This window comes from Lycorma delicatula, chromosome 1, assembly GCF_047948215.1.
Source record: "Lycorma delicatula isolate Av1 chromosome 1, ASM4794821v1, whole genome shotgun sequence".
Lineage (NCBI taxonomy): Eukaryota > Metazoa > Arthropoda > Insecta > Hemiptera > Fulgoridae > Lycorma > Lycorma delicatula.
The window spans coordinates 83,759,007-83,774,115 of NC_134455.1; the positions used below are offsets into that span (position 1 = coordinate 83,759,007).

The 15,109-nt window shown below is 30.1% G+C and overlaps 2 protein-coding genes across 8 annotated transcripts in view; one reads left to right on the forward strand and one right to left on the reverse strand.

Annotated features, from left to right (window-relative positions):
* Window positions 1–7,929, reverse strand: part of LOC142319673 (PAT complex subunit CCDC47) — a 32,449-nt gene extending 24,520 nt beyond the window's left edge. Inside the window, exons 1-3 of the mRNA XM_075357224.1 lie at window positions 7,774–7,929; window positions 2,818–3,068; window positions 1,147–1,269 (exon numbers count right to left, since the gene is read on the reverse strand). Coding sequence (XP_075213339.1) covers window positions 1,147–1,269; window positions 2,818–3,060 — 366 coding nt within the window. The 5' untranslated portion in view covers window positions 3,061–3,068; window positions 7,774–7,929. The remainder of the gene's footprint in view (window positions 1–1,146; window positions 1,270–2,817; window positions 3,069–7,773) is intronic.
* Window positions 7,930–8,273: 344 nt separating this feature from the next.
* The window catches only part of Asph (Aspartyl beta-hydroxylase), a 156,717-nt gene continuing 149,881 nt past the window's right edge, over window positions 8,274–15,109 (forward strand). For 5 of the 7 annotated variants that reach the window (XM_075357235.1, XM_075357252.1, XM_075357244.1 and 2 more), the window contains exon 1: window positions 8,276–8,469. In XM_075357235.1, coding sequence (XP_075213350.1) covers window positions 8,418–8,469 — 52 coding nt within the window. In that variant the 5' untranslated portion in view covers window positions 8,276–8,417. Of the gene's footprint in view, window positions 8,470–15,109 lie in introns of all 7 variants that reach the window. The other 2 variants (XR_012755258.1, XM_075357279.1) reach the window with 2 other exon arrangements.

The following is a 15,109-nucleotide window of genomic DNA, read 5'->3' on the forward strand; positions in this document are numbered from 1 at the left end:
GACAGGAAATCTAACAATTAAAACACATAAGGTCTCATTTTACAAGTTTTGTAATTTTGTACAACTTTTGTATTGAATGAGTTGTCATTACTCTAACAGTTTGATTTTATAAGCAAAAAACAGAAAAAGGAAAGAATTCTAATCCCTAATATTACAGGTTATTTTATCATTAAAATTTGTGGAACATTCAGCTCATCATACCTTATGCCTTTCAAGTTTCAATTTCAAGTTTAGTTTAAAAAACCAGTGACTGTACTTAAGTGACAGCTGACTGGTTGTGTCATTGTTCAGCTGCAACCTATTTTACGTGCTTTATTATTGCAATTTGTTGTCATGGTAATTAACTCTATAATTTAATCTTGTAACTTGTTAATCGCCGAGATTAATCCTTTTCTACTCATGAACTGTATTCATAATACTTCTCGTAAATTAACCTAAAGCAAATTATTCCTGATGTGCAGTTATGTTTTAGGACTTTGTAATTTTATATTTTCAAGAATACTTATTTACCAAAATGAACTCTATTTATATATTATTACTTATTTTAATGTGATTATATTGTAATTAACTCTTTTTTATACTGAAATTATTGTAATTTATTTTTCTAAGTTAATGACATCTGTTCATTGCTAATTTTGATATTACAGAATATGTCAGTAGTGCAACTGTTTTCCAGTTACACTTTTCTATTGATGTTATGTTTTAAGTATCTAATTTGAAAATAAGGTGTTTTATGTTTTCTTGTTTTCAGGCTTTGTTACATTGTGTATTTAAAAAATGTATCTGCTCATTTAATATTATTGTTCATATGTTGATTCAGCTGATATTAAGTATCATTAAGTTATGTTAATTTCATAATTTATTTTTATTTTTTAAGGTTATTATTTAAATTAAGTTCATTTGTTTCCTTTTCAATTAAAGTCAAATTTCTTTTGGCAAATACGAGCTGTGTGTTCTTTTATTTTTGTTAACTTTACCCAACTGGGAATAGCCATTTTTGAAGATAAATGGTAATCTAAACGGGCATTCAAAATATACAAGAAAAAGAGTCCAACCAATTACTTACATACTGTCTCGAACATGCCCAAGATATCCAACAAATATTTTTTTTAATATATATTAAGACATATAATTAAAATAATTTACCTTTGTAATAGTGATTTTAGGGGCTTCTTTTTCATCAATTTTGCTATTAGGACTAATTCTTTCACTATCAAAGCCTTCAAATTCTTCTTCATCTTGAAAATGGTCAAATTCATTATCTTCATCCTGAAAATTTAAATAAACGGGTTTTTTACCTCAAATTTTTTCATTTAAAGATAACATTTTACATGCTATTTACTGTTTTTCAGAATAAAGAATATGAAATGGAATATACAATAAAAAATAACAAATTTTAAGGCAAATGGTGATGTAAAGATCCACAGGCAACTATCATGCAAAGCACATATATCTTTTCAGATCTTTCCCTTAGGGTGTCAAGAAATTGAATTTCATTTGGTTCTTATTATTACTACTACCTATTTTTAAGTTATAAATACAGCCACATAGTTGGGAACTTTATTTACTTACAACATGTTAAGAAATGAGTGATGACAAATATTACAGGTTAAGTAAATTATTGAGAGACAACAAATATATTCCTTAACCAGTATTGTACCTTCATGGTTTTTACATCTAAAAGTTTTATTCCTTTGGTGGATAATGTTAATGATGAAACAATGCAGTTAAGGTTTTGTTTTATTTATTTATTATTCATTCATGTCCATTAAACTTCATGAAGAGGAAGAGGATAAGTCATAACATGGTAGTAGACAGTCCAATTAAATGCATGAAATTTGTGTCTATTTTAAACATATCAGACAATGAATGGGTAGAGGACCTGGTCAAATAGGTGAAATTAAATAATTTTTTTTATAGTAAACATAATATGGTTCTACCTCAGAAATGGGGTTTTGGTGGATTCTGTAGAATAAGAAAATAACGATTTCCAGTGTGAAAAGGCTAACAGAAACATAATAATGGCAAAATAAGAATAGGAAGTTTTTTTCCAGATGAATGGTGATCTAAAGCAACATTAAAAACATGACAGAAAATTATGAATACCATTGTTATAAAACCATGACAGCATTTTATAGATCTACAAATGGAAGCAAACCAGCAAACCACCCACCCAATATACAGAAAGCACATAGGGATTAGAGAATCAATGCAAAAAGTGCAATGCAGGACAAATAGAAAAATGCTTGAATCATATTTAGTAGTATTCATATAGCAACATCAGTTATATCAATTTATTCTTACAAAAAAGAAGGTTAGACATAGCCAAGAATTGGTCCCCCAGAATAAAAATAAGTTGTTTTAATTGCATGTTATAATTGTAAGGAACAATATAATGACAGATACTACAGTCATTTTTACAGATTTAAATTCCTTAACATAGGTAAGGTTTTTTTCTTAATTAATGAAAAATTGCTACTTATTTATTTCAGTACACTATTCTTAAAAAAAAAGTATAAAAGAGTAAAACTCACACGTTAATCAAAGGATGCAAACGCCTTGCTTTAATACATAAAGATAAAAATTGTACTTAAGATTGTGGGCAATCATGTAATATAAGCTGCCAAGAAATGTGTAGGACACAGTTTTACTGCTGTAGAGGGATTCTTGGAATTATTGTCTATCATAATTCAGAAATGAAAATATATTTATTTTAAATGTAAAGGGACCAACAACACTGCTAATATATCAGAGATTTCTGCAACAGAGAAATCCATAATAGTAAAATTTCACTGTTAAAAGAATATATATATTTACCTCAACAACAATTTCTTCACCGTCATCTTCTCCCTCCTCCTCTTCTACAACATGCAACCCTCCAGACCCTTTTGAAACTTGGCCTTGTGTATCTTCAATATGTCCTAGTTTCTCTTCATCTTCATCAAAATTTTCAAATTCTGCAAATTCATCTTCCACATCATCCCTAGATGGCACTTGTGCTGATACCCACATATGACTATATAATAGACTAATTTCAATAACTATCCACAGAAGTTGCATCTTTTTAGCTGTAAAAAAAAGTAAATGTATTATATAAAATAGGATAGTAATATGAAATTCTCAGCTACAATTTCTGCTGCAATGGAATAATCACCACTAATCCATGGCACTACTGTAATATTAACCTTTTAAAGACAGTGAAAGTTAAAAAAATTATATAAGTCATTTTGAATAACTACTTCATCACCTTCAATTTTTTTTAATACTTTAATATACAATAGTATCTGGAAATACAAACTAGCACGTTTGGCCAAAGGGTGACCTGTGCAAAGTCAAAGTCTTTCTTTTTCTTTTTCCTGTTTAGCCTCCAGTAATTACCTTTCACATAATACTTCAGAAGATGAATGACAATGACATGTATGAGTGAAAATGAAGTGTAGTCTTGTACAGTCTCAGTTCGACCATTCCTGAGGCGTGTGATTAATTGAAACCCATCATCAAAGAACACCAGTATCCATGATCTAGTATTCAAATCCGTTACTTTACTAGGATTTGAACCTTTGAACTCTCGACTTTGAAATCAGCTGATTTGGGAAGATGCGTTCATGTGCGGGTTAGTCTGTGCAAAGTCTGCGCTGCATTATCAATACTCTAGTCAATTAGCTATCAGTTTTGTGAGTTATTGAGACCTGATCACATGGTAATCCATTCTGTGGAGAGATGTTAAGGTTAGACTTCAGGAGAGAGAGGTTAGGGATAAATTACTAATGTAAGAAATACTTAACATTATTTCATAGGACACAAGAGGTGGAGGAACCTCATTTCTGGGTGTCTAGGCAATGTCAGACTCGCTAACAGGTTCCGCATGATGGTAATAAGTGTGTATGTGTAACTGCGCACTACTGACTAAACTTCCACCCCTCCTGGAAAAATTCAGCTGAATCTTTATTTAAATGGAAATATAGTCACTACATATAGGGAGACTACACCTGTTACATAATATTAGTCATGTGTATGATGGATAATCACCTTACGAAGAGCATTATCAGTCATCTTCAACAACTGACTATGAGACAGACTCTAATGACTATTAAGGTTAATTTATGGTTTAATCCTCTCCACAAAATTCTAACCTTAACCCTAACCTCTCTCTATAGAACAGATTACCATCTGAACAGGTCTCGATAACAACAAAACTGACTGCTAATTGACTACAGTATTGATAACATGGAGCAGACTTTGATCTTGTATAGGTCACCCGCTGTCCAAACTTGCTTTCTGACATTTAGATCTTGTGTTCTCCTGATCTTAAGCACATCTACTATGGTATATTAAATAAAGTATGAACAAATTTTGAAGTTGATCAAGAAATTGTTTCAGAATTATCAATATACTAATTAAAAATGAATAAGTTTTATGATTACTATTAACTTTTGCTGTACTTCAGTCAGAAAATTATACAATGATAATTTACTTAAACTTACAAAAATAAACAAACTTGTGGTTAATTTTCTAAAACCACAAATATATCAAAATATATAAATATAAATGCATATGCACTTGATAATCTGCACTAATGATAAAAAGTAAGCTAGTCATGAACTGCATGCCAAAACCCAAGGTGAGATAACAGGTACAGGAACTAATCATAAGCTTACTAATATCACAGCACTTTAAAGCTCCAAATGTTTGTAAACAATTTAAAAACACTGCAGTATATCTTCAAACAGTTTAATGTTGTAGAACTACACAACATGGTTCAATTAAAAACTAACAAACATTAACAGGAAATTTTTTTTTGCATTTTAAATGAATTTATTGCTCAGGTATACTTTTAGACTTTCCACTTTTAAAACCATGTATCCTTTAGTATAACATGACAACTTACATGAAAACATCAACAAAAACGGCAACGACATCAAATTATAATTTTAATATATGTACATAATATTTTTTTTTTTTTTGTCATCAGTCATTTGACTGGTTTGATGCAGTTCAAACTCATGTACAAACTGAATAAACAAATATAATACAAATCAAATATCCCATTTTATATTAAGTAAATGGGATTTCTAAGAACTTGAAGATGGACAACATAAACAACAGTGCCACATGATGAAGAAGCTGCATTAAAACTCTGAAAAGATCTTATGGAAGTGTTTTTTTTTTGTCTTCAGTCATTTGACTGGTTTGATGCAGCTCTCCAAGATTCCCTATCTAGTGCTAGTAGTTTCATTTTAGTATACCTTCTACATCCTACATCCCTAAAAATTTGTTTTACATATTCCAAACGTGGCCTGCCTACACAATTTTTCCCTTCTACCTGTCCTTGCAATATTAAAGAGACTATTCCAGGATGCCTTATTATGTGGCCTATAAGTCTGTCTCTTCTTTTAACTATATATTTCCAAATGCTTCTTTCTTCATCTATTTGCCGCAATACCTCTTCATTTGTCACTTTATCCACTCATCTGATTTTTAACATTCTCCTATAGCACCACATTTCAAAAGCTTCTAATCTTTTCTTCTCAGATACTCAGATTGTCCAAGTTTCACTTCCATATAAAGCGACACTCCAAACATATACTTTCAAAAATCTTTTCCTGATATTTAAATTAATTTTTGATGTAAACAAATTATATTTCTTACTGAAGGCTCGTTTCGCTTGTGCTATTCGGCATTTTATATCGCTCCTGCTTCGTCCATCTTCAATAATTCTACTTCCCAAATAACAAAATACTTCTACCTCCATAATCTTTTCTCCTCCTATTTTCATATTCAGTGGTCCATCTTTGTTATTTCTACTACATCATTTTCTAATTCATTTCCTCCGTATAAATCTTCAGTATATTCCACCCATCTATCAACTTTCCTTTTCGTATTATATATTGGTTTACCATCTTTGTTTAACACATTATTAGATTTTAATTTATGTACCCAAAAATTTTCCTTAACTTTCCTGTATGCTCCGTCTACTTTACCAATGTTCATTTCTCTTTCCACTTCTGAACACTTTTCTTTAATCCACTCTTCTTTCGCTAGTTTGCACTTCCTGTTTATAGCATTTCTTAATTGTCGATAGTTCCTTTTACTTTCTTCATCACTAGCATTCTTATATTTTCTACGTTCATCCATCAGCTGCAATATATCGTCTGAAACCCAAGGTTTTCTACCAGTTCTCTTTATTCCGCCTAAGTTCGCTTCTGCTGATTTAAGAATTTCCTTTTTAACATTCTCCCATTCTTCTTCTACATTTTCTACCTTATCTTTTTTACTCAGACCTCTTGCGATGTCCTCCTCAAAAATCTTCTTTACCTCCTCTTCCTTAAGCTTCTCTAAATTCCACCAATTCATCTGACACCTTTTCTTCAGGTTTTTAACCCCAATCTACATTTCATTGGGGTTTAAACCCAGACCAAATTATGGTCGCTATCAATGTCTGCTCCAGGGTAAGTTTTACAGTCAACGATTTGATTTCTAAATCTTTGCTTAACCATGATATAATCTATCTGATACCTTGCAGTATCGCCTGGCTTTTTCCAAGTGTATATTCTTCTATTATGATTTTTATATTGGGTGTTGGCAATTACTAAATTATACTTCGTGCAAAACTCTATAAGTCTGTCCCCTCTTTCATTCCTTTTGCCCAGCCCGTATTTACCCACTATATTTCCTTCCTTGCCTTTTCCAATGATTGCATTCCAATCTCCAACTATTATTAAATTTTCATCTCCTTTTACCTGTTTAATTGCTTCATCAATCTCTTTGTATACACACTCTACCTCATCTCCTGAGAAACCTACTCCTGCCTGCCCATTATTTGAAGCTGAGTTAATTATTCTAAAATCACCTGACCAAAAGTCGCCTTCCTCTTTCCACCGAACCTCACTAATTCCTACTACATCCACATTTATCCCATCCATTTCCCTTTTTAAATTTACTAGCCTACCAACCTTTTTTAAACTTCTAACATTCCACGCTCCGACTCGTAGAATGTTATTTTTTTATTTTCTGGTGACCCCTTCCTTAGTAGTCTCCACCCGGAGATCTGAACGGGGAACTAGTTTACCTCCGGAATATTTTACCAAGGAAGGCGTCTCCATCATTGCTATATGAAAATGCAGAGAGCCACATTTTCTTGGAAAAAAAGCAGCTGTAGTTTTCCATTGCTTTCAGCTGCGCAGTACTCAGAGGACTGAGTGATGTTGATATGGCCGTTTAAGTCATTCTGACTCACGTCCTTAACAACTACTGAAAGCTGCTGCCCTCTTTCAGGAATCATTCCTTAGTCTGGCTCTCAGCAGATACTTCTCAGATATGGTTGCACCTTCGGTTCAGCTACTCTGTATCCCTGAACACTCAAGCCCCCTCACCAACGGCAAGGTCTCATGATTCATAGAGTAGGGTACATAATATAAATACTTTAGTAATAATACAAATTAAATTATTAATAACTTACCGATAGGGCCAATAGAAACTATAAGTCAACAGTTATTAACCCCCAAAGAAACCATTCATAACCTAAATGCAATTAATCTGAATACATTTCGTTATTTAAATGCTTGTTACGACAGACCACATAAACAAAATAAATGTACCATATAGTAAAGTAAAAAATTTTATAACATATTACAACAGCTACAAATTTCATATTAATAACAGATAAATAGGGAGAATAAAAATTTTAATTATTCAAAAATTTAGCTCATTCAGATAAAATTCTAGCAAAAGCTATTTAAATAACAGCTAAAACGTGAAAAATATTGAACATACCATTAAAATTTTAGTTAAAAATAAGATTATAGATTAAACAATTTAGGTTATCCACACCAACTTCGATCATATCATCGCATCCAACTGTCATGCTCTGCTATCAAGAACTAAATATATTGAGCCAGTACTGCACAAAATTAAATCAAACACCTTATTTTACTTTAAACTAACATATGTTTCAAGAATATTAACCAGAAATATCAAAGATTTGTACTGTAATCTTATTGTCTAATATATTTTATTAATATAAATTTAAGTAAAATCTATAATTCATGAAAATAAAATATATATATATATATATATATATATTCAATTTTACTAAAACGTTAGCTTGCTTACATATATGTAATTTTAAATAAAATTGGAATCATCTTAGTTTTTTATTATTTTTATTTAGACATTCTAGATGACTTAATTAAGTCTTTAATTTGATTAACGTTCAAGACACTTACGTTGGCAGTCTTGGTTCGTATCTGACAAATCATATGGAAATATAACGGGTATTGTATTTCAGTTAGTCGTGGTGGTAGGTCATATTAGAGATGTGGTTAGAGTTTTAACAGTCAGTAGTCCGTCTGCCAAAATGATAGATGGTTAGTACAGCAGGATATTAAGCTTTTATTAATACTTATTTAATTTTTAAAATGTCTGGTGACGTGCAGCCGCGCAAGAGGAAGGACAAGCGACGAAAGAAAGGTAAAAATATAAATAGTATTTTGGTTTAGATTTAATTATATTTTAAGAAAGTTCAGGAATCTTTAACTTTCTTTGTATTTAGATGACTTGTTTAAATTTTACTTATTCAAAACAGATTTAATTATGAATTTAGATAATTTATTTTATTTTGTTACTTCGCATATTATATTTCTCATCATTTTATAACTACATTAATGATGTTGAATCGTTATTTGACGTATTTCAATTACTGGTATAGTGAAAATTCGTATTTTTATTTGAAGATGTTATGTTTAAAACTATAAATGCAGTTATTTATATAAAGTTTCCAAAGAAATAAACCTTGATTTCCAAAAATAATATGTGGCCTCTTCTTAAAGTTGGCAAGTTTTGTGATCTTCATGATGTATAATTTATAAAAAGACGCAATTTTATTTATACATATATACTTTTTTTATAGATCCATGTTACCTTAGCCAAATATACCCTTAATTTTGGGAATTATTTTAAAAGTATATTGTTATGGTTAATATTTTTAAATAAAAAAATTATTCATGACTGCGAGTTGAACTGTAAATGTGTCAGCAATCCAATAGAATTTGCTGGAGAAAGATTATATAAATCAAATTGAAACATTAATTAAATTTGGTTATTATTTGTTATAGTTATAGATGAATTGTTTTGATGATTAAACTACATATATGAATACTGAAAATCTCAATTTTTATTTTATCTCTTGTACTTACACATTAATATAAAAATTTTTTTACTCTTAGTAATTAATTTTAAGAATAATAAAGATTCACACCTGCATAAGTTGATTTCATGGTAGTAAAGATAAATTTTTAAGAAATGAGTTTTGTGCTGCTTATATAATTTTCTTTACAGGTAGTTTATTATATGACAGAAGCGTTGACAAGAAATAAAAATTTTAATTTAATTGGAATTTTAATATTCATTCTTTGACAACAGTTGTATTTCCGGTATCATTATTATCATTTTTGGAATTCTTTTAAGTATTATTGATAATTGTTATTTCTTAAACTATATCAGAAATAGCTCATAATAAAAAAAATTCCAGAGGAGTCTTATAACTTAGGTCATTAAGTTGTTAATTTTCTGATGATTTATTGAGATGCTATTCTCCTCATGGTTCAATCTCTACTATTGTCAGAAAGCTTTTAGTGGGCAATTAAATGATTACATGCTGTCAGTATACCCCACTCTCTTCCTTTAAAAAGATGGCAAGTTTCTCCTTGAATTTAGTTAGTTTCATAACTAACTATATTAAAATGAGATGCTAGATACGTTCTAAATTACAGTTTCAAAAAGTCTAGAAAGAAAGCTTACATCTCATTAACATGATGGTAATAAAAAAATTTGGTATGGGTAGATGTTCTCCAAAAAACTCACAGATGAGATTAAAGTGCTCATTTGTTAAGATTTGCACCTTAGTTTCTAATGAAAAGAAGATTCAACATTTCTTATCATTTAATGATTTTAGTGGTTTAGTTATTGATGTTTACTACTTAAATTTTATCTTTACTGTTATACATTTTTGATTCTCATAAAAGGACCATTACATTATCCATTGTATTGCTTATAGTATATTATTATTGTTACTTAATCTATTTTTGGGCTTCAGTATTTATTTGGTTCATTATGGCCCATAATTGCTTGTTTTTTCCTGTGTTACTCTTATTTTCAGTTACCCAATCCAGTACTAATAATATCTAGCAGCACTGTAATACATTTGGAACTAATTTAAATTATCTTTTTTTTTATATATTTATTTTTTAATAATTACATAGCCATTCTCAAGAATAACAACCATACCATATTAGGCTTCAAATGTAAGTGAAGCGTGAAATGATTCCCCATTGCCTTTTCATTTGAGGAATATTTATCATAAAAGGTGAAAACTATTTGTTTGTGTACTATAACAGAGTCTATGGGGGCTTTACAGATACAAAATCATTTTTGTTTTTTATCAAATTCTCATATGACAAGTGCCACAAAGTACATAGATGTCTATTTAAAATATCCAAGATATATCTTATTTAAGATTGTTTAAATATTGTAAAATTTATGTTCACGCTTTTTTAACTTTATTCAATTAATTTTTTTTCAGTATCATTTGTTTGAACCATTCCCTTGTTGAGTTTATGGCTGTTCAGTTTAAATTTGTTTTAACGTACTTCTCTGTATTAGTTTTCATTTTCTACTGAGTTAAAGCAGTCTTTGTAAAGCATTGTTTCATAACAGAAAAAAGTTTATTAATTTGTTGTTTTACACTCTATATCGCAGTCTTTCATTTGTAAGTGGTATATGAACCACTTAAGGAGCAAGAGGCACCATTTAAGTTACTTTCTGTGAAGGGCATTATATATCCAGACCTTATGATAAAACAGAATGATTGTGAAATTATTTTAAATTTTAGGCGAAACTTATTGAAAATTTTATTCTGAACAAAAATTGAATAAAACAAACAAAAGTTAGAAAAATTCGGATTTTATTTAGAAACAGTAGACTTTTTTATTTTATTTTTTTAACTCTGGGACCACCATTAGGTATTGCTTCAGAGAATGAAATGAATGACAAGTAGCGTGTGAAAATGTCATGCCCGATTGGGATTTGAACCCGGGACTTCTGGATAAAACACTGACACTATCACTTGCGCCATGGAGGCCGGCAGAAACAGTAGACCTAAGTGCATTATACATATTGCTTTTGTTTTAATAAAAATGAGCCCTCCATTTTCAACACATTTCTTCTGCACTGCTTTCATTGCTCTTTTTAGTTCTTCAAGGCTCTCCACAAGTTGCTCAGCTGCATACATAATGCGGAAAATTAATTCCTCAGGAGGATATATTTTTGTTTTTATATATAATATTTTTCATTCATTCCCAGACGCAAAATTTAAAGGTGGTAGATCAGGCTATCTTGGTAACCAGGAATGTGGATCTCGATGACCGATCCATTTCTCAGAGAAATGATGTTTTAAGTGGGTGGAAACGGCACAAGAGAAGTGGGTAGGTGTGCCATTGTGTTGAAAGTATACTTTGCATCTCAGCATTAGAGGAACATCTTCAAGCAGTTTTGGCAATTCTTCTTGAAGAAAGTGCAAGTAGACTTAAACATTTAAGCGGGTAGGTAATATGAACAGTCTAAACAATTGATTGTGAAGAAGGCCACACCATACATAGCCAAAATCAGTGTTGAAAATTACCACCCACTGTTTTATTAGGATGTACTTCTGCCCATATATGCTCATTGCATAAGCTGTTGACACCATCTTGACTAAAATTTGTCTCGGCAAACAAAACATATTTGTAGAGTTGCCGATTTGTATTCCAACAGTTGCAGAATTCCAAGCGAAGCAAACCGTCTCCTAGTTGTAGATGTTGAACTGGCTACTTATGATTAGGATAAAACTTATTTTGTTTAAGAGTCCTCTGAACCATCGAATGCGAAACTCCGATCCGCTTAGAAAGATGTCGTGTACTAACTTCTGAACTGTGCTAAACTGCATCAACAATAATTTCATCAATAACATCATCTTGTTGGACAAATCGTTCGTAGCTGGTACAAATACCAGGTAGTGAACCTGTTTCCTGAAGTTTGCGAAAAGTCGTGCTAATTGCTTTGGGATCTGGAATTCCGCAATTCGGAAAACATATTTCATATTCTGCTGCAGCTGTAGCATTACCGTTACACATACCAAAAATGAATACTATATCAACGTACTTCTCTGTTCTAAATAAGTACGGCATTATTTCAATGGCAAACCGATCACATTCAAACTAAAATTCACAGAAAACCTTCACTAACAACAGCGTAGTTCACGGTACCCCCATATTCTTAATGTACCATACAGAATGATTTAAACACTAATGCAGTATTTCACATAGTTGATCAGCTGTTATTTTATTCCCGACTTTGAAATAATAATTTTTCAGTTAATTTATTGTATTTCTGTTAATAAAAAAATTATGTAATTTTTATTTTACAATTGTTGAGTACTTTCCAGTTCTTTTTTGTTTTATTTTTTAACAGCAATTTATGACAAATGTTGTTTTTACAAATTTTTCACATCACAAAAATTGGTTTTTTGTTTACATTAAAAAAGTACTTTTCTTACAAATGTAGTAATGTATGGATTCTAAATAAAATTCAAATTTTTCTAACTTTTCTGTATTATTCAACTTATCTTACACCGTTATGTTTAGAATTAAATTCTCTATAGGTTTTGCTTAAAAGTTTTACATATATTATTCATTTAACAAAATTATTGTACATCAGACATAGAAAACATGGTCTTCACCTCAGATTTCTCAACTACTGCTTGAATGTTCTGGAATTTGAGTCACAGTCAGTTGAATTGTTTTAGACCAATCAAGAGTTATATTCATCAGTCATGTGACCTGTAGACAGATATTTAGGCAGTGTTACTCAAAAGTAGAGAGTAAGTGAACAACTCTGCATGGAATTTCACACACCTGTGTTACTATTTATTAAAGTTGATGTAACTATTAAGTTAAAGTTGTCCTTACTATTATTAACTATTACTATTAAAGTTATCCTTTAACTATTAAGGACAAAAATATAATCAAAACAAAGAAAATAGTATTAATGTCGTAGGCGATCTACCACTTTAGTTACTTAGTACTTAGATGGTGCCACTGAAACACTATATTGAAATAAGAAAATAAATAAATAAAATTATAAATATAAACTAATCAATCTTCGCTCACTAGTCTATCGAGTGAAGTGAGCATTAGCGAGAACTTAATACCAAGAAAATATATAATATTGGGATACAAAAATTAGTGAGAAGTTACAGAAAACAAATGTGCTGTAACAGATGGTATCTGCAACTCTAATTTAAGATTGTTTTATTTTAGTGTTTGCGGTACCAAACTTTCATGACACATTCTGGGGGTGAACGTCCACAATATTGGAATCACTATCATGTACTAATTGTTATTCAAGCAATTGAGATAATGTATAACTAGATACTTATTTTATGAAAATCAGTTCAACCATTTTGAAGTCATTGAAATGCAAGCACATCAGCAATCAAACTACACTCCAGTTTAATATGATACCAGTTTCTAACATTTCATATATTAAATAGTAATATCTCATAAATAATATACATGTGTATTATTTCCTCATGTCAAGAAAAATTAACCTACCTCACTAATGTATATTTTATCATTTGTAAAAGTGAATGTAAGCTGTTAAAAAGATTTACTGATTGTATAATTGTTTATAACTCATAAACCTTCATGAACTGTTTATCAGTTTTATTGCAAAGAGTAAACATTATGCAAGTGCATAATAATCTTGAAATAAGTAGGAATTAAATGCATACATTTTTTTCAGTTTAATATGTTGTCATTATTATTATTACTAATATTATTTTAATAACTTTTTCATAATTACATTTGTTTTTAGAACTATGTTCATTACATTGATATTGGAAATTGTAATTATGAAAACCAATTATTGATATTAATCGTGATTAGGTCATTTAGGTATGTGTCTTTGTTTCTCAATTAATGTTTGGTTGAAATTAAGTTTGAGTTAGTATTTTAGAACACTAATGAGTATTTTTTTGTTCATGCTCATTGCACTGATAGTTTTAGTTTTTTTTTTTTTTACATATTGGTATTAAAGTCTGGGTAACTAATTTTTTTTACCAGATCTATTATTTTTAACATAGTTAATAAAAGTAAAGGATAAAAGATAAGTAAAACAAAAGATGTTTTAGATCTACACTAATTTATTTCTTTACACGATCGATTTCAGCCTTTCTTATTTCAGTAATATGTGTAAAACGTAAAGAGTGACCAGCTCTAGGCAGAATTACTTTTTCTGTGAGTAATGATATTAACTATACAAGCAGTCCCTGTTTTGAACTCTGAAAAGTGTTATTGACGTCTCGTATCGCGTTACCTACAGCCATTATGGTTGTAGCTGTTATCCATATAAATCATTTTTGCTATTTCTAGGGAAATAATAAATCATATGTCAGTAAATATATCTGGACAAAATCTGAAATATGTATCCTGTTTTCCAAAGCAAACTCTATTGAGCAATTGGGCCAATGCTATACATCTAAAGTAAGTTTGTAAATATTTATTCTTATAGTTAAAATCCATTCTTTCAGTTAAAATAGACTCCCTGATAAAAATAAATATCTGGAGGTATATAAATAAATTACATAAAAAGAAGTATCAGAAAATTAAAACAGAATACATTTAAAATTACTGGAAAAGCCAAGAAACTTACTTTTTGATGAAATTAAATATGTTAACGTTTTTTTAGTGTAATTAAATTTTAAAATGCTACTGTATTAACTGAGTGTAAGTAGAACACACCCATCACCAGTCATAGCACGTCTTTATTGCAATAGCACTTCTGATTTCCTTTGATTGAAGTCAGGGTACGTAATGTATTGTTCATGACAGAAAGGTGTACGTTAATTTGTTGTTTTTTTTTTGCTCTACACTATCTATCCTGGCTGTTAAGATGATCTTAATGTGTGTAAATTGTCATCATGAGGTTCAAACAGTCTTGCAATCGGTATAGAATTAAACAGAAATCACTTAACTTATCCCTTTTCGTACTTTTTCAATCTTTTTATTATTTATTT